Here is a 19,334-nt window from a genome sequence, read left to right on the forward strand (position 1 = left end):
TGTGCTTCTAATAGAGCATTGAGAGAATTAACAAAAAAGATAATTGCTTCCATTTCTTCTGGTACTGACTAAAAACAATGAATTATATTCATAATAATAAGAAGAAATTATGCAGTTTTACTGCTACTTAATATCTTAATACATGAAAATATTACAAATTATTATTCACTATGTTAAGACGTGTTAACATTGTTTCATAAACCTAAAATATCACAAGCTAATCAATCAAAAATATAATAAACTAGCGGTCCGCCCCGGCTTCGCCCGTGGTACATATTCACGTTTTCTCTACATAAGAACCATCCTCGAACTTCAAGGAATATTATAAAAAAAGAATTAAGGAAATCGGTTAAGCCGTTCTCGAGTTATGCGCTTACCAACACATTTTGGGATTCATTTTTATATATAAAATTGCTAAGCAATTGTTTTATAATATAACTACAAAATATTATAGGTAGGTATTACGTAAAGTAATTTAATTATACTATCGCTATGGGAGGTTAGGCCGGAATGTTTAATAAGTAACTAGGTACCTACTATAAAACCAAATATTTATAGTTAGGTATGAACTATGAGTAGCGTTAGTTACTCGAAGTTCGAATCCCGCCTCGTGATCGAATTGTTTCTATTGTCCATAAATTTATATTGATATAATAATTAATTAAATTTCACTTAACTATTGGAAAAGCAGTACTAGCTAGCTACGTAATATTAGGCAGGAAATGACTGAATATCGTTTACATAATAATATCATAAGTAAATATTTTATAAATGTTAACACATCTAAAAAATTGCAAAGTTGTAATCGCTTAAAGCTATTATCATTTTTTTCTTACATTTTTCTTACATTAAAGGATCACAGCTTTCATTGTACAAACTATAAACGGAAATAATATTGTACTTAAACATTTTAACGCCTCTACTAAAAATTTAAATTGGGTACCTTTCATCGTGAAATTATAATAATAATATACTTAGTTGTATTACTATTCAAATAAAAAATACAATCCAATTTTATAAAGCTTGGATTGATACATAATAGTACAATTAATTATTTGGTAAATTAATTTTTACGGTAATAAATTGAAACTGTTGCCCATATTTAAAATCCCAAAAGTTCGCAAAGCTTCCAACAATTTTTTTTTCAAGCTACAAAATGTAGGTACCTACTATTGCAGTAATCCTCCAAAAGAAAAACTATTTTCAGCTTTCTGCATAGTTTTTAAATCTTCTATTGCGGAATTTATGTCGCCGCCATGTTGCCTTTTTCCCGCGCTTGCAGTCATTTCATTGTCTCTGGGCCCAAGGCCGGTGTTGACAGATGAAAATTCTGAATTACCTGGTGGTACGTAATCTTTGTCGTAATTAGTTTGTCCGATGTAGCTCGGTTCACTTGAATAAGATAAATCTTTAGATGCTAATTTAACTCGAAAGAAATTCGTGACTGTTCCACACACGCCCTGGAATTACAGTATAAATTTTGTGTTACATAGAGTAAATAATTTGTGATTAAGAAATCCATACTAATACTAATATACTAATATAATATTATAAATGCGAAAGTAACTCTGTCTGTCTGTCTGTTACTCAATCACGCCTTAACTACTTAACCAATTTGCATGAAATTTGGTATAGAGATATTTTGATACCCGAGAAAGGAAATAGGATAGGTTTTATCCCGGAAATCCCACGGGAACGGGAACTATGCGGGTTTTTCTTTGACTGCGCGGGCGATGCCGCGGGCGAAAAGCCTGATTGATCTATAGATGCTGTAGGGATCTATTCTAACCACAATTCTAACTATAAGATTTTTCATAGGTACACAATATTATATCCATGCAAAAGAGTGCGAAAATTCCTAGCCAAGAAAACACTATGATAATTAGGTATATTTGCAATTTCGTTACTTTAATTAAATATAACAAAGAGGTATTATTTTTATTACATCGAGTATCGAGCACAATTAGTTACAACTTACAACACAAGCAATTAGATTAATAAAATATATAAACACTATTTCAGGGAGTTTATGACTTCCAATTTAAATTTACATACCTTCAGACGATTTATCTTGCTATGCGTAGACGTAAGGATGTTATTTAATTCTCCTAGGCCACTGGGTGTATCTCTATTTTCATCATTTAACATAGCTGTGTCCTAGAAGTGAATTTTTTTATCTTATTATCATAAATTAATTTAATCTATAGAGGTAACATAAACTATTGTATTAAATTAAAATTAATGCTTAATTTTCTGCAACATACCTCAAAAGTTTTGATATCGACGTCTTCAAATTCATTTACATCTAAATATTTATGTTTTTCTATAAAATCTTCCTTATCAGGCTTAGGCTGACCAAATAATTCCGCACGCATACATGCGTCTTCATAAGCTTTTTGTGACATATTTAAATCTACGCACAGTAGTACTGTTTACTTTCTAGATCACTAAGTAAATTGAATTCCTTTCATAGCGTAATTTTTAACACGATGAAAATAGTGTTACCTACTTCATGCTATGTGATATTGATTTTTCGTTTTGAAACACATTCATAAGATTATTACATTTCTAGAGTAAGTACTTGTGTGTTAAAATTTATAAGATAAAAATATATGATATTTAAGTGTATAAATATTCGATACGCTACGATAATTACTTATTTTAACTCTGCAGTCTGCATTATATTTAGTACTACGACGTCCTTCTGCATTGCCTCAGTTCAAAAATGCCGCTCAAATCATGTGTCTTGCCACTTTAAAAAAAATGATTTTAAAGTGTTAAAATTCGAACAGCAAACATTAAAAATAATTCATATTGAAATATGCTATTTTGTTAGGGAAATTGGAATTTTACTTAATTTAAATTATTAATTACTGTCTAATGTGTATTAATTGCTATTGTTAAACAGCTGTTTGCCAGCTGTGCGCACTTGCAAAGTTCATCAACCGACCTCTTATTCTATAGTCTATAGAAGTATGGAACTGAGTAAGTGAAAAGGATATAATAATAAGATTCTAATACAAAGAAAAATAATCTTTATTTTTTTCGAAATAAAAATTACATTTGTTTGTACTTTTAATACTGCAGCTGTTATTTTTTGCCTATTCATTGTATATCTGTCTCATAATTCGTATTTCGTAGTAGTAATTTTTGTAGCAGTAAGCAGATAAAACAATTGGAATTTGGATTGCATTGTTGGCATTGGTTTATGTATATTTGCCGGTGAGTATTTGTTTAACCGGTGAATACACTACACTACAACAAATGATAATTAAGTCTATTGTTTCATTCAAGACAAGTGCATTTCAACTTTACAGAGGTTGTACAAGAAAAGTGTATCGAACAATGTCATCACGTAAGGTTTTTATTAAATTTTAACTAATAATTCACGATAACATACTTCAGCTATTTCCATTTACTTTGCCCGCTTATCATGAATATAAATACTTATGCGTTAAATCATTCGTAACATAGGCAATGTCAAAAAAAATCGCAGTAGAATCTCTTTTTTTAACCTTTTTATAGAAACAATACTTGAAAACTGAAGGTCCCATTAAATGAATTGTACGAAATTATTTAATTACAAAGATTGTTTCACATATTTTAAACGACTGAAACAAACTTTAAATAAAAGTGAGTTTGTAAAAAGATTATTAATATTTAAGATATTCTATAGGTATTTGTTTGAAATAAATATTCAAGCTGGATCATTTTAATAATGGAGATATTTCAAAAAATAAGATGCATGGTTTGTATTATTGTGTATGTGTTGTAGATAAATTCTACTAATTATTAAACTATATTCATACCAATTTATTTATAATTAATATTTTAACATGAAACACAGAAAGATTTCAGCGAAGCGTAGTATAGTTTAGTCAATACATATCATTTAGTACATATTATATCAATTTTAGTTTGTATTGAACTCACAAAAACATTAAGACTACTAATTCTTCTACTATTAAGTGTATAGAACAATAAAAAAGTAATTTATATTTGATTTTGTTCCAGAACCCCTCACTTTGGATACATTGAACAAACTGCGAGATGATTTCTATAAGTGTCCAAAAAATGAGCTCGCTCAGAATGTGTGCACTCGCTTTGATCCCTTCGAAGTGGCCATCAGCAAGCGGAAGACTGATGCTGCCTTACATGTCTATAACATCAAGGTAAAGCTCATTGAGAATCAGAGATTTATTTCTTCTTCATTCTATGAACGTCAATACAGAACATCTTAGTCTTTCCACAAGCTTTAATCAGTTATTTTCATTATTTCAGGTTGAAAGTGAAGGCAAGCCAGTGACAAATCAAGAGAACTCTGGCCGTTGTTGGTTATTTGCCGCACTCAATGTTATGCGCTTGCCGTTTATGAAGAAATATGGCATTGAAGAGTTTGAGTTCTCGCAGACGTCAGTAATTCATACATTATATTCAAAAAGCATTCAATATCATCATCATCATCATTATCAGCCCATGTTTGTCCACTGATGACTGAAGCCTATGTCCAGATAGGCCTCAGTCATGGCACGCCATTTAGCCAGATCATTCGCTCGTTGTCGCCAGTTTTGCCCAGCAACCCTGCGGATGTCGTCATTAGATATAAATGATTTTAAATTATAGATGTAGAATCCAAATACATATAACTCAAAGGTGACTGACTGACTGCCATAGTGATCAACACACAGCCCAAACCACTGGACGTATTGAGCTGAAATTTGGCATGCAGGTAGATGTTAGGACGTAGGCATCCACTAAGCAAGCATTTATCAATTCTACCCCCAAGGGGTTGAAAGTTTGCAAATTTATCTTTTCTAAGCAGGCATAGCTGTAGGCAACAGATAGTAATTAATATAAGGTTACAGTGTTGGCCAGGATGGAATTGATAAACTATTTATTATTATTCATTTATTTTATCTCTAATGTGTTTCAAATTCCCTTTACAAATTGGCCTTTAATAATAATCAGTTCAAAAAGGAACTTATGTACATAAAAATAGTGAGTTATGAATAATATAAAGTTGTGATATATTTATCAACTAGCTGCTCCGCGCGGTTTCACCCCCGTGGCTCCACTCCTGTTGGTCGTAGCGTGATGATATATTATAGTCTATAGCCTTCCTCGATAAATGGGCTATCTAACACCGAAAGAATTTTAGAAATCGGACCAGTAGCTCCCGAGATAAGCGCGTTCAAACAAACAAACTCTTCAGCTTTATAATATTAGTATAGATAAAGCTGAAACAGTTGTGCAATGGTATAAAATTATCTTTGCTTTGAAGTCATATGATAAGCTATGATCTAAATATGATAAACAAATATTCAGTATTGCATATTTGCATTGCAATTCATACCGTCTTTTACCATCATTTTGTACAGATTTCAACTATGTTGTAGACTAAGGACTAGTTTCTTATCTCTTATTTGCATACTATGTATTTTTTCACCTCTGCCTCCTTGGTACAGTTGACGTGTGAGCGTAGAAACGAGGGGTCTTTGGTTCGATTCCCGGAGGAGACGAAGAAAATAAAATGTCTCGGTCTGGCATGACACAGAAGGCTGATCACCAACTTGTCCCTAAAGAAAATCGACCAGTGAAACAGATGTATGCATAATGCATCTGCCCCTTACCCCACTTGGGGACATGGGACTTCCCTTTATGTGTTTTTTATTTCACGAATTTTCATGCTAAACCTTCAAATGTAATGTTTTATGCAAAATTGGTAGTCAATATTAACTATAAATTGTCAACCATTAATTTAAATTATCCTTTTTATATTATTTTAGTTATCTGTTCTTCTGGGATAAAATAGAACGGTCCCATTACTGGTTGAACAACATCGTTAATACGGCGAAGCAGGGTGAGAAACTTGAGGGGAGATTGGTTAACTTCTTGTTGAAGGTACATTTTTTGTTTTTTATTACCTGACTTATAGTGTTTCTTGACAACCAAATGAAAATAGTTACATTCACCCTTAAGTTGATTTTACCGCACTTAGGAATATACTAACTAGTTTAATATGAGAGGAAATGTTTATAATATAAGAAATATATTATGTACAAGGCGGAAAGACTTGCTTATATTATGTACAATTCGAAAATACATAAGCAACTAACCGATATACCCAAACAAGAAAATTACAGTTAAATAGCTCCATTTGGTTTCATCTTAGTCAGACAAAAATATCAAGAAATTTTATCAACTTACAGTAAAAAAAACGTAATTTTTTTTTTAACAAGTGCTTTATTCACTAGGATCCAATAAACGACGGTGGTCAATGGGACATGATAGTGAACCTCGTTAACAAGTATGGTGTGATGCCCAAAAAGTGCTTCCCGGAGTCTTTCAGCTCAAGACGGAGCTTGCACATGAACGCTATTATTAAAACTAAGGTATATTTGTATTTTATTATAATTAATTACTAGCTGTGCCCTGCGGTTTTACCCGCATTGCTCCGCTCCTGTTGGTCTTAGCGTGATGATAATATATAGCCTATAGCCTTCCTCGATAAATGGGCTTACTAACACCAAAAGAATTTTTCAAATCGGACCAGCAGTTCCTGAGATAAGCACGTTCAAACAAACAAACAAACTCTTCAGCTTTATAATATTAGTATAGACTACAGATTATAAATATTTTTTGGATACTTTGGGGTTGTTTGTTGATTGGAAATAATGTCGATAAAAAGATTCATTCATTCATTAAATATTATTTATTAATGGTATGGAATATAATTTTGTAATTATACTATGGTAGTATACATTTTTATAGCACTGACAATGTATAAAATATTTTTACATTAAAGATATTAGATATCAAGAAAAAATGTTGTCTAAAATATCAATTCTGTTAAAAATTTCAGCTGCGGGAATTCGCGAAAGAGCTACGTGAACTAGTTGCCAACAAAGCGAGTGACGATGAAATACAAGCCACCATTAACAAGCAGATTGGAGTCATCTACCACATTGTAGCTACTTGCTTGGGTAACATTTATTTCATTCTTTTTACTTATACAGGGTGTCCCACTATCGGTATACTAAGCGCGAAGGGACTTGTAGTTTTGCATACACTGATCACATAAAAACTACTTATAACAACAAAATTACGTTAAAAAATGTTTGCTTCATAATTATTCCTGAAAATCCATGTTTTCTTCTCTAGCTTCGCGCAGCCGGCATATACCGCTTCTCTTATGTGAGCATTTTGTCTATGAAAACATAATCTTAAACGATAGCTCACGTGCTGCTGGCAAGTTGGGCGGGTTGCTTGTTATGGGTGTACAGTGTACACATAGAGTATTAAGAATTGAAAAAAACTGCGTCGGGAATTTATGCGTATTTTTTACGTACTCAGCGTATGCAAAACTAACCTCCTTTGAGCTTAGTATACCGACGGCGGGACACCCTGTATATTCGAAATTCATATTACATATTATTTGTATAAATGAAAGTTTGAACAGATGAATGTACAAATAATATTTCAGCAGCAATAAAGAAAAACAAGTCAAAACGTACGTTTACAGCAGCAGAGTAAAATCGCTTTCTCTGTCCCTATGTCCCTTTGTATGCATAAATATCCAAAACTACGCAACCGATTGATGCGGTTTTTTTAATAAATGGAGTGATTCAAGAGGAAGGTTTTAGTATAAAACTTACTAGCTTCCGCCCACGACTTTGTACGTGCATCCCCGTTTTTCCCCGTTCCCGCAAGAATTTCAGGAAATCCTTTCTTAGCGGATGCCTACGTCCTAACATCTACCTGTATGCCTTCAGCCCGATACGTCCAGTGGTTTGGGCTGTGCGTTGATAGATTACTACATCAGTCACCTTTGAGTTTTATATATATAGATTAGGTTTTAGATAAAGCGGGCGAAGCCGCGGGCGGAAAGCTAGTCTAATAATAACTTGATCATTTCCACAGGTACCCCGCCAGAACAATTCACATTCGAGTACTACAACAAGGAGAAGGCATACAACAAGATTGGTCCGATCTCTCCGCTGCAGTTTTACAATGAACATGTTCGCCCGTTGTTCAATGTTGATGATAAGGTAATTTTTTCATTTTTGTATCGGTCTTGAGATATTGTATTTGCTTGCTTGGCTTTGACTAAAATATGAGTAACAATAAAAAATAATTTGATTATTACAGTACTTGTAAATGAGATTGAAGATAATATATTTATTACCAATTTTGTATTTTGATTGATTTTTCATCATGTAAAATCATGTTAATAATATCAAATAATTTAAATATATTTTTTATTTCTTCATGTTTAAATATTATGTAACCTAATAATTGTATCATTATTTTTCAAATATGTTCATTTCCAAAAAAAAAACATTATATTTCAATTGTAGTTATTTCCCAACTATTTTTATTTTTCACCCCAGGTGTGTCTAGTAAGCGACCCCCGGGAATCGAACCCGTTCGGCGCGCTATACACGCTGCAGTGTCTCGGCAACGTGGTGGGGGGGAGACAAACGGCATACAACAATCAGCCTATTGAGACGCTTATTAAGTGAGTTTTATTTTTTTGCACTTATTGTGTTATTACAAAACATCATTGTGTTTTATGAATATTGTAGATTGAATAGGATTTAAGATTTTTTTAGTATCTAGATACTAAAAAAATCTTAATCTTAATTTAAGATTTTTTTAGTATCTAGATACTAAAAAAATCTTAAATCCTATTAGTCTAGTAATAGACTAGTCTAGAAATTTTATTTTTTTAGGTGCTTTCTTTGTTTAAAATAAGCAGGGATATAGAGCGACGCTTTTTTAGAGTGTCAGGCTGTCTTTTTCGTTTTATTTTCATTGTTAAGGCCGTGTACGCGGTCCGTGCGCTGTTTGGCTCAAATATGTGATTTTTCAAACCAGATTGTCCATCAACCACTTATCTTACAAACATATGAATTACTAATAATTTTAGGAAATTTTACTGTCTATATAGTTAGTTAAGAGTTTTTTTCAATTAATACAGTATTTGTGAATACCATCAAGATAACTGAGCCGATGATTACTTGATTTCACTTTTAGTGTCAATTTCGAAGCTAAAAATATCTGAAATTGCTGACAGATCTAACACACATTTTTTTAACTAACTGCAAAAATCCTTATTAAAATAGTTAGTTAAAAGATTTTTTTATTTTGGACTCCTAACTTACGAAATTAAAACCCGAACAATGTGAATTTTTTTAGAAATTATAGTCGACAAAATGATTATTTTCACCAAGATATTTGACTTAGTTGAATATAATTTATACATATTGCAATAAAAGAACGTCTTACTTATAAGATAAAATTTTAAAAATCAACTAAGGTAGCTCTATTATTTTTCTACAATTTTTTTTAAAGTACGATAAAACACTGCGCGCGACCCGATTAAAATCAGTCGGCAGCAGGGGGGGCACACTCAAAACTGTCATGTAAACGCATAGACGACAGCGACGCGGGCGGTGAGTGGTATAACTAGGGTATAACTAAAATTAAAAAAAAGCCGCCATCTTGTAATGATGTGCGACTGTCATTGTCAACCATAGTTTTCAACTTTCGGACGGACGTTGATGCGATTTCGAGGTTATCTCATTAATTATTGTTTTTGTTAAATATATCTGGTTATCTTTTAAGTTTTTGTTTTGGTTAAGTTTTGTTTTGTTATTTTGTTACTTGTTTTATTGTTGTTAACTGTTGTGAACGTTGTGATCATGAGTTTTCAACGGAGGAGAAAACACGCTAGAAGCTTAGAACTTTTTAAAAACTTGAGAATCCGGCCTCTTGCATGTATTTATATCAAAGAAATTTGTATTTTCATAAAAAAAACATCCTCAATATTTTAAAACTAATAAAGAAATTGGAAAATTAACAAGATATCCAAACAATTTGTTTTTACCGAGGCTTAAATTAACTTTGTACAAAAAAAATGTTCCTTATATAGGTATTCAGATATTTAATAAAATCCCAAAAGACTTGCAAGGGGTTCCTCTTCCAGGATTTAAAAATAAATTAAATAAATACTTATTAGAGAATTGTTTTACAACCTAAATGAATTTCTGTATGATATGAAAAATGTCTAAATAATATAAAATAATGATATTGATATTAATTGATTGACTGTATGACTAATGATTTATGTATAACCTAATTTTAAGTGACAATACTCCTGACTCGTATTTTTACTATAAATATCTAATCATTTTCATTCATTATGTCAATTAATAATAATTATTGTATGCTATGTAGTTATAGTAAAAACATGAATGTTCCTTAATTCTGATCTTAATATCTTTGTATGTACCATGTTTTTATGCAATAAATGATTTATTTATTTATTTATTTAGAACAAAAGCTTTAGTTATTTCAGTGACTGCACTGAAATAACTAAAGCTTTTGGTTTTAGCAGATTTTAGAGGTTTTAGCAAGTGTATAGTATATAAATCTCAATTTCAATTTAATAAACGTGAATACCGCTAAAGAAATTGTTTTTTATTCTCACCCCTGGTTGCCCTCATTACTTATTTATTATTTACTCAACTTACAAGGCAACTTATGGAGTGAGAGTATGTTTACAAAAATATTACTAACGCCACAAAAAGAGTGTTGTCACGAAAACGACGCTTTTCTTGGTGTTAGTAATATTTTTGTAAATATACTTTCGCTCCTTAGCTGGTGCTAAATGTCGATATGCATACTGCATAGCTATATATATATATACCCCTTTAAAGCATTAGTTATCCTACAAAGTTGCAGATGGCAGCACGTTCCATACATGCACTTATTACCACAGAGTAGCCACTCTATCTCAGTTATACATCCTTCCTCTATGGTCGGCAGCGAGCCTTTCCAGAGAGAGGACATGTTGCTCGGCGCTCTCCTGTGGACCTATGCTGTTCATAGTAAAAGGATAGCGCAAGCCGCGATCTATCGTAATAGATCGCGGAGATTTTGACTTGCGTTAAATTGAATAAGCCCTCTTAAAATAAATTGATTATAATAATGAACTCTGTGTTATATTACATTTTTCATTTATTAACTAATTACATTTAATGGAAATGACACTGTTAAAAGCGTGTGTTCTTTATATTTAAATGTTTCTAGTCTGCGTCCTTTATTTCAAAGTTTCTTTTATTATAATTTTTTTATTGAAATAATTAAACATCCCACTTACAGAGTGGTGAAGGACAGTATAACGGGCGGGGAGGCGGTGTGGTTCGGCTGCGAAGTGTCCAAACGTTTTGAGAGGAAAAATGGATTAGAAGACTTGGATGCGTAAGTTTTATTTACTCCAGAAAAGATTCTCTTTCTCGAGCATCACTTGCATTCTTTTGATTTGCAATCTAGTCTATCCTTTGTCCAACTTGTATCTACTTGATAATTGAAGATTGATTCGACACAGTAAACAGATACAAACAGTAGCGTAACTCTCTGTAAAACGTTCGAAACGGTTCAATTACTGTTCGAATCTGTTTACTGTGATTTTTACATGCAATATATAGTTATTATTTTTCTGTCTTTGACTTGTAAACTAAGCCTAGTTGAATGAATAAATGTTTGATTTTCTATAATATACTCTATCACCAGACAAGACTACAAGCTGGTATTCAACACGGAGGTGCAAGTGGGCCTGTGCAAGGCGGAGCGGCTGCTGTACGGCGACTCGTGCATGACGCACGCCATGGTGTTCACCGCCGTCGGCACTGACGTGAGACACTGGCACTTACACTTACACTAATACATGTGACACTTACACTAATATGTGTGACACTTGACTCGGTACTCACTAGCACTTACACTAGTATATGTGACACTTGACTCAGTACTCACTAGCACTTACACTAGTATATGTGACACTTACACTAACAGATGTGGCACTTGACACTAATATGTGAACTAAATTAAAAATGCCCCCTTCAAACGATTTTGGATTTATAGAATTTATATTTTGTGATTAGTCATAAACTGCTAAGTATCATAATTTACAACGAGTTCGCTCAAAATAAGTTTTTTGTTTATTGGTAAAAATATTTTTATAAGTCTCATTTCATTTATAAAGTTTTTTAAATTTTAACTATTCGACTACTTAGCGACTTCCTGCAATGCAATTCGTTGTCAATAAAAATCCACATTTAGGTATCTACTATATTTTTGCCTCTAGTTACAGAACTTACAGTGTTATTAATATTTCATATAAAAACATGTATTTTTAAATGAAATAACCATGTTGTATTATAATTAATGTTTTAAAATAAAATAATTTTGCCAGGACGAAGGCAACGTGCGCAAGTTCCGCGTGGAGAACTCGTACAGCGACAAGGAGTTCGACAAGGGATACTTGCTGCTCACCGAGCCCTGGTTCCGAGAGTTTGTGTTTGAGGTACGATTTTATTTTAGTGAAATTAATGTAATAAAAAAAAATGTAGATTTTAATGTATTTTTAATTCCGTGGAAAATTGATAACTGTCAATAAAAATATACATTCAATAAAAATACAATGGCCATGGAAAAACATGACTACTCAATAAAATTATTCAAATATTATGTGTGAAATTCATCTTTCATGTTCAGCATAGTGCTTTTTCTGTATTTCTTTTATGTTTTCAATTTGGTTATTTTATTTTTTAAAACCACTACACTATTGACACGATAAGATATTATATAAGACTAGGTTTCCGCCCGCGGCTTCTCCCGCGCAGTTAAAGAAAAAGAAATTGCGTCATTTTCCCGGGATAAAAAGTAGCCTATGTACTTTCTCGGGTATCAAAATATCTCCATACCAAATTTCATGAAAATTGGTTCAGTAGTTTAGGCGTGATTGAGTAACAGACAGACAGAGTTACTTTCGCATCTATAATATAATATAGTATGGATATATAATTATCATAATCAAGCCATAAAAAAGGATTACATGAATAAATGTAAAAATAAAAAAGTGAACATGCCGGTCCTCATATGAGGACTGAATGCGACAAGTGGCTGCGTGGAGAAGCGCCTCAGTGCATTAATTGCACGAAGGCCAAGAAGGGTAGCGTGAAGCACAGTGCCTTTGATCGCGAATGTGTGGAACGAAAGAGGTGGGACGCTCTAGCCAGGTCGGCGGTAGCGTATTGCTGAGGTTGTCCAAGGTGAGTACTTCCAGTACCGAATATTGCAGGCCAACCTCCAGCGGAGCCAAATCGCCACTAAGGAGCTATTGCTCGAGGTCACCAAGCGTAAGGCTTGCGTAGCGTTACTTCAAGAGCCCTACGTAGGTGGGGCACGGAGTGTGAGGACATACAATGGAGTGAGGGTCTTCCAGAGCGATGGGGAAGGGGGCGGTGTAGTTAAGGCGTGTATTGTAGTACTCGACGACTCACTGGACGTCGAGCTACACGCACGCCTTAGCAACAACAACATTGTTGTGGCCACCCTCAGAACCAAAGCATGGGAGATGATTGTAGTGTCCTTCTACTTTGAGCCCGATAAGCCAGTAGGGCCCTACCTGGACAATCTTATGCGGATAGGAAGAAAGTTAGGTTCCAATAGGATGGTCCTGGGAGGTGATGCGAATGCAAAGAGCCCGTGGTGGGGTGGTGACAAGGAAGACCAGCGAGGTAGGGATGTGTCTGCTGTACTGGAAGCAATGGGTATGCACATACTCAACACCGGGGACATCCCGACATTCGATACCATCAGAGGGGGGAAAAGATACTCCAGCTACGTGGATGTGACAGCATGCTCCGACGATCTGCTGAACCGAGTGGGCGACTGGAGAGTACAGGAGGGTCTCACGAGCTCTGACCACAACGGCATATCATTCGGCATCAGACAACAGAAATCCACAGGCACGAACATAATACGAACCACACGCATATTTAACACACACAAGGCAAACTGGACTCAGTTTCATGAGAAACTGACCCAGCTGATGTCAGACGGACAATTGACTTCACACGACATAGACACAATACACAGCACACAACAAATAGACGAGGTATTAGACAGATACACACGAGCAATCACACACACATGCAGAGACACTATGCCGACCAAAAAACACACACAGAAATTCACCTTGTCGTGGTGGAATGATGAGCTCGCGCAGATGAAAAAGGAAGTTGCCACGAGGAGACGCAGGATCCGCAACGCAGCACCTGTACGCAGAGACCGCGTTGTTGGATTGTATTTGGAACAAAAGGAGAAGTATGAAAAGGCGGTGAAAGATGCGCAATGTGAGAGCTGGAAGGAGTTTTGCCGGAAACAGGATAGGGAGGGGGTCTGGGAGGGCATCTACAGGGTGCTGAACAGGGCCACAGGGAGAGTGGAGGATCTGCCCCTTACGAGGGGTGGTGAAACCCTCAATGCCCGAAGCTCTGCGGAACTGTTGGCGGAGACCTTCTACCCCGTGGACCTGGAGAGTGGTGAAAGCGAGGAGCATCGTTTGACACGTTGTCGGGCGAAGTCCTTGGACACCGAACCGCCGACGGGTCCGGATGATCCTCCTTTCATCATGGAGGAGTTGAAGAGAGCCGTAAGGTCCTTCAACCCCAAGAAGGCCCCCGGGGCGGACGGTCTCACTGCCGACATCTGCCAGCACGCTGTGGATTGTAACCCGGAGTGGTTCCTTGCGCTGCTGAACAGGTGCCTCGCTGTCGCTTACTTCCCCAAACAGTGGAAGTGGGCGACCGTTGTGATCCTGAGAAAGCCGGGCAGGGAATCATACCGGGTACCGAAAGCCTATCGACCGATTGGCCTCTTGCCTGTTCTCGGCAAAATCTTCGAAAAGATGCTGGTCGTCCGACTCAGGTTCTACCTGCTGCCCAAAATAAGCCCCCATCAGTATGGCTTCATGCCACAGAGGAGCACCGAGGACGCCCTCTATAGACTAGTGAGCCACATCAGAAATAGGAGGGAGGAGAAGAAGATTTCTGTTGTGGTATCTCTGGACATAGAGGGAGCCTTCGACAGCGCCTGGTGGCCAGCCATAAAGGTGCGGTTGGCCGAAGTTGGGTGTCCGGGGAACGTGAGGCGGGTGATCAGCAGCTATCTGAGTAGAAGAGGTGTGAAAGTTAGGTATGCGGGTGTGGAAGTGAGTAGAGAGACCAGCAAGGGGTGCGTGCAGGGTTCCATAGGTGGGCCTCTCCTGTGGGACCTCTTGCTGGATCCTCTGCTGTGGATGTTAGAGGAGATGGATGTGTTTTGTCAGGCCTTCGACGACGACATTGTGCTAGTGTTTGACGGAGATACTGCTTTAGAAGTAGAGACGAAGGCAAACCGCACATTGACGAAAATTGACGAATGGGGTGTCAGAAATAAACTAAAATTCGCGCCACACAAGACATGTGCCCTGCTCTCGACACGCAAATTAAAATTTGACAGGCCACGACTTGTAATGGGGAGTGTGGACATCCAATTTTTCGAAAGTATTAAGATACTGGGCCTTACTATTGATGGCGGCCTGACATTCAACGCCCATGTCGGGAGCGTCTGCAAAAAAGCAATCGCCCGTTATAAGCTATTAGCGAGAGCAGCTAGAGTAGGATGGGGGCTTAACCCCCAAGTAGTTAAGACTATATATATCGCAGTTATAGAACCGACTATCTTGTATGCATCAGCAGCGTGGGCGCCCACAGCAGAAAAGATGGGGGTCCAAAAGAGGCTTAACACCGTTCAACGGGGTTTTGCCCAGAAGATCTGCAGAGCATATCGGACTGTTTCCCTGAACTCGGCGATGCTGTTGGCTGGGATTCTGCCTCTTGATCTCAGGATACTCGAAGCTTCGAGGCTTTATGAGATCAAGAGGGGTGTGTCGCACCCAGCGGTGTTGAGGGACAGGGAGGTGGAACGAATGGCACCCGCGATTGAGGACCCACATCCGGCAGAGCAGGTAGAGCTGGCGTTCGGCTTGGTAGATGAGGACACCTATGCCGACGTGGTTGACAGCCACGTCCACAGGGTCTATACGGACGGCAGCAAGATTGAGAGTCGAGTCGGAGCCGCCCTTTCCGTATGGAAAGGTGAGACCGAGACAAAGGCCATTAAGCTTGCGTTGCCACCGTATTGTACCGTCTATCAGGCTGAGCTCCTAGCGCTCAAAAGAGCAGTAGACATAGCCTGCAAGAGCGGAGCGGCAAAGGTCGGTGTCCTCAGCGACTCCAGATCGGCACTCCAGGCGGTTACCCTGAGTTCCCCTCATCCCCTGGCTGTGCAAACACGGGCGGCCCTCCGAAAAGCTGCATTGCAGAGGCGGGAGGTCTCCCTGTTTTGGATTAAGGCGCACGCAGGACTTAAGGGGAACGAACGGGCAGACGAGTTAGCCAAGGAGGCCGCTCTGGGGTTGAGGAGGAAACCGGATTACGATCTGTGTCCTGTTTCATTCGTCAAGCGTATTTTGAGACAGGATACGATCAGCGAATGGGATAGGAGATACGATGTAGGAGGAACGGCTGGAGTCACGAAGCTCTTTTTCCCAAGCGCTGCTGCTGCATACAAGGTAGTCGGGAAAATCGACATCACACACCACACCACACAAGTACTGACTGGTCACGGTGGATTCGCCTTCTACTTGAACAGATTCAAGCTGAAGGAGGATCCGTCGTGTCTATGTCAGCCTGGAGTTGAGGAGACGGTTCCTCACCTGTTACTCGAGTGCCCAATTTTTGCAAGCAATAGATATGCTGTTGAGCAAAAATTGGGAATGGCGATGACGGGTGAGAATCTACCTTCCGCCCTGGGGGATAAGTGTAGGGATGCGTTCCTACAATATTGTAGACATATTGTAGTCGTAGTCAAAAAAAGAAATAGTGTGTGATATTAGTTTTAGCTCTTTTACTGCGATATAGGATTAAGTTGAGTGTTTTGTGCCGTCTTTTATTGAACTGGTTATAATAATTTTGATTTAAATTTTATAGTATTTTTAAGCAATTATTTAGTCATTTTATTGTAATTTATACCAGTATTTTTTTATTTTATTTTGTATTTTACCAGTAAGTATTTTATATTGTATTTTAAAATTATTTGTGCAAAAAAAATAAAAATAATAGCAAAAAATGTCTCTGGACTATAATCCAGAGGTGGCGCGAACACCCTGTGATGACGGGTGCCAATTAAAAAAAAAAAAAAAAATACTTTCTAAAATCCCGTTTGATTACAGGTGGTAGTAGATAAGAAGTATGTTCCCAGCGAAGTGCTAGATGTGTTCAAGCAAGAAGCCGTGGTGTTGCCAGCGTGGGACCCGATGGGCACACTCGCATGTCCCGTGTGTAACAAGGAGTAGTGTTGCCAGCATGCCTTAGATTTGTAGGGAAAGTGCAGTTTATTGTCTACTAGCTTACCGCCCGCGGCTTCGCCCGCTTTGTCTAAAACCTAATAAATTATATACTAAAACCTTCCTCTTGAATCACTCTATCTATTAAAAAAATCCGTTGCGTAGTTTTAAAGATGTAAGCATACAAAGGGACATCGGGACAGAGAAAGCGACTTTGTTTTATACTTTGTAGTGATTATGGTCTCTTGTTTTTCTGCAAAATTTAGAGGATACGTCATGTGTTATAGAAATAATTTGTATTTGTGAATTTCTGGAAAATTTTGGGGCTGTTTTGTAATGGTACAGTTAAGATTAGTGAAATAGTCAAATAAATATCTTTGTCATTTCATCTTAAGTATTCTAAATTTTTATTAGAAAATGTTCAATTATATTCAGTCACAATTTTATATTTTTATGAATTTTTTGGTGCTGTATTCAATTTACCATAATAGAATAATAACCTTACCTGTCTTCTAATGAAATCAATAGTGTACAATTTTACCAGATAATGCACTTTACCGATGATTATGGCCATTTTACTTATTCATTTAATTCATATAAAAATGTTTGTTACAATGTGTTCATAAATAGTTACCGTTTACTAACAAATGGTGTCACAAGGCCCAGAAAATACTAATTTAAATACTACTATAGTCGTAGTTATCTATGATTAATGTTACTGGTTCTTATGTTCAAAGGCGTTTTAAAAAACAGAAGAGATAGATTTAATAAAGCTATCATAGCTTTTTATTATATCCTAGATTCCTTATCTATACATATAATAAATCTGTAGAAGGGTCAATTCTGTACATTGAAAATATTGAAAAAATAAATAGCACTGTGTTACTGGATCGATACCAAGCCCAAATATGTGATTAAAAAAATTTTTGTCTGTCTGTCTGTATGTTCAGGCATCACGTGAAAACTAACGGTTCGATTTCGATGAAACTTGGTATAATTATCAATTAACCTTATTATCCTGGGCATAAAATAGGATACTTTTTATCCCGGAAAAATACGTAGAAAAAAAAATCGTAATTTTTCTTAATTTTTCCGCGCGGACGGAGTCGCGGGCGGAAGCTAGTTGACAATAAAACAAGTAGGAAAACCAATTTTGATTTGTATGTAATCGAAGTATAATATTTTTACTTCACATTATTAATAGTAGAAGGTTCCAGGAATGTGCCTTTAAATGGGTGCTTTGAGTGTAATATACCATCTTGGGCTGCAATGGTGCCTTTATAATGTCGAAATAACACCTGTATACAAATTTTTAGATAAATAAAAGTTAAGGAATACGCCCTTTGCTTTTAAAATACCTACGTAAAAACTTGTCTGAGAATGTGTGGTTCATATTTACTTCCGTTTGCAATAATGTTCGTAGATTTATGTTAAAAACTTGCAATAAAATATTTTCTTTATATTATGTTTATGTGTTTTATTTGTTTACCTGGTTTGAAAATAAAACAACATTTTAAATGAAACGTGTTTATTTAATATAAATGATACATGAAGAATGATTTCAACATAACGCAAAAAAGCGATGCTGTGAATAATCAAATAAATGAACACAACCCAAAACCTTGTTAGTGAAGCGCCGAAAAGAAACAACTAATGTAATAATTACTTAATATTATTATTGAATATTAAGATACAAAAGTTATACAAAGTACATAATCGTGTTTTACTAATGATTAACAATGTTGGTCGAACTTGGATAAACAACTAAGCTTTATGGTGCTTATAATATATTATGAACGATTATAGTAAGTCTGATTTCATAGTATATACAGGAGATTATTTAATTGGGTATCGTTATATCTATGTAACATATTGATGAATGATATCGTCTATATAGAAAGATACTTCAAAATCAGTCTATATGGATCGACAACGTACATGCTACTCATTGAAATAGTATATCTTACGGCCGGTTTCTGAATTGAGTAAATCACGTTTAGAGCGTCTCAAAATATGCTTATATTCTGCTTAAAATATTTTTGAAGTGAAACTTCTTTTGCGCGTTGAGAGTAAAATCTCAAGGTCGCATCATTGC

General features: G+C 36.1%; 2 protein-coding genes across 6 annotated transcripts; one reads left to right on the forward strand and one right to left on the reverse strand.

The window, feature by feature from the left end:
* Positions 1-360: 360 nt before the first annotated feature.
* Positions 361-2,493, reverse strand: LOC123700286. The gene is made up of 3 exons (XM_045647462.1): positions 2,265-2,493; positions 2,056-2,157; positions 361-1,460 (listed from the first exon to the last, which is right to left on the reverse strand). The coding sequence occupies exons 1-3, from the start codon at positions 2,403-2,405 to the stop codon at positions 1,170-1,172; spliced, it is 534 nt and encodes a 177-aa protein (XP_045503418.1). The 5' UTR covers positions 2,406-2,493; the 3' UTR covers positions 361-1,169.
* A 470-nt stretch (positions 2,494-2,963) lies between these two features.
* Positions 2,964-17,749, forward strand: LOC123700194 (bleomycin hydrolase). 5 transcript variants are annotated; one of them, XM_045647337.1, is made up of 13 exons: positions 3,075-3,222; positions 3,318-3,355; positions 4,015-4,172; positions 4,282-4,412; positions 5,787-5,901; positions 6,255-6,392; positions 6,863-6,983; positions 7,921-8,048; positions 8,391-8,518; positions 11,167-11,265; positions 11,578-11,698; positions 12,260-12,370; positions 17,126-17,749. In XM_045647337.1, the coding sequence occupies exons 1-13, from the start codon at positions 3,209-3,211 to the stop codon at positions 17,246-17,248; spliced, it is 1,425 nt and encodes a 474-aa protein (XP_045503293.1). In that variant the 5' UTR covers positions 3,075-3,208; the 3' UTR covers positions 17,249-17,749. The 5 variants fall into 5 exon arrangements, with proteins under 5 accessions (XP_045503295.1, XP_045503293.1, XP_045503294.1 ...); XM_045647338.1 differs by having other exon boundaries at positions 3,076-3,222; positions 3,295-3,355; XM_045647339.1 differs by lacking the exons at positions 3,075-3,222; positions 3,318-3,355 and adding an exon at positions 2,964-2,985.
* The last annotated feature ends 1,585 nt before the right edge of the window (positions 17,750-19,334 follow it).

This window comes from Colias croceus, chromosome 19, assembly GCF_905220415.1.
Source record: "Colias croceus chromosome 19, ilColCroc2.1".
Classification (NCBI taxonomy): Eukaryota; Metazoa; Arthropoda; class Insecta; order Lepidoptera; family Pieridae; genus Colias; species Colias croceus.

Bases quoted from the DNA above. Each gene is read 5' to 3' on its own strand.
- LOC123700286 (XM_045647462.1), bottom strand. From the start codon at position 2,405: ATGTCACAAAAAGCTTATGAAGACGCATGTATGCGTGCGGAATTATTT. The intron at 2,158-2,264 runs GTATGTTGCAGA...ATTCACTTCTAG, and splicing joins TCGATATCAAAACTTTTGAG to GACACAGCTATGTTAAATGA. The intron at 1,461-2,055 runs GTATGTAAATTT...CTGTAATTCCAG, and splicing joins GCAAGATAAATCGTCTGAAG to GGCGTGTGTGGAACAGTCAC.
- LOC123700194 (XM_045647336.1), top strand. From the start codon at position 3,265: ATGATAATTAAGTCTATTGTTTCATTCAAGACAAGTGCATTTCAACTT. The intron at 4,413-5,786 runs GTCAGTAATTCA...ATATTATTTTAG, and splicing joins GAGTTTGAGTTCTCGCAGAC to TTATCTGTTCTTCTGGGATA. The intron at 5,902-6,254 runs GTACATTTTTTG...TTTATTCACTAG, and splicing joins TGGTTAACTTCTTGTTGAAG to GATCCAATAAACGACGGTGG.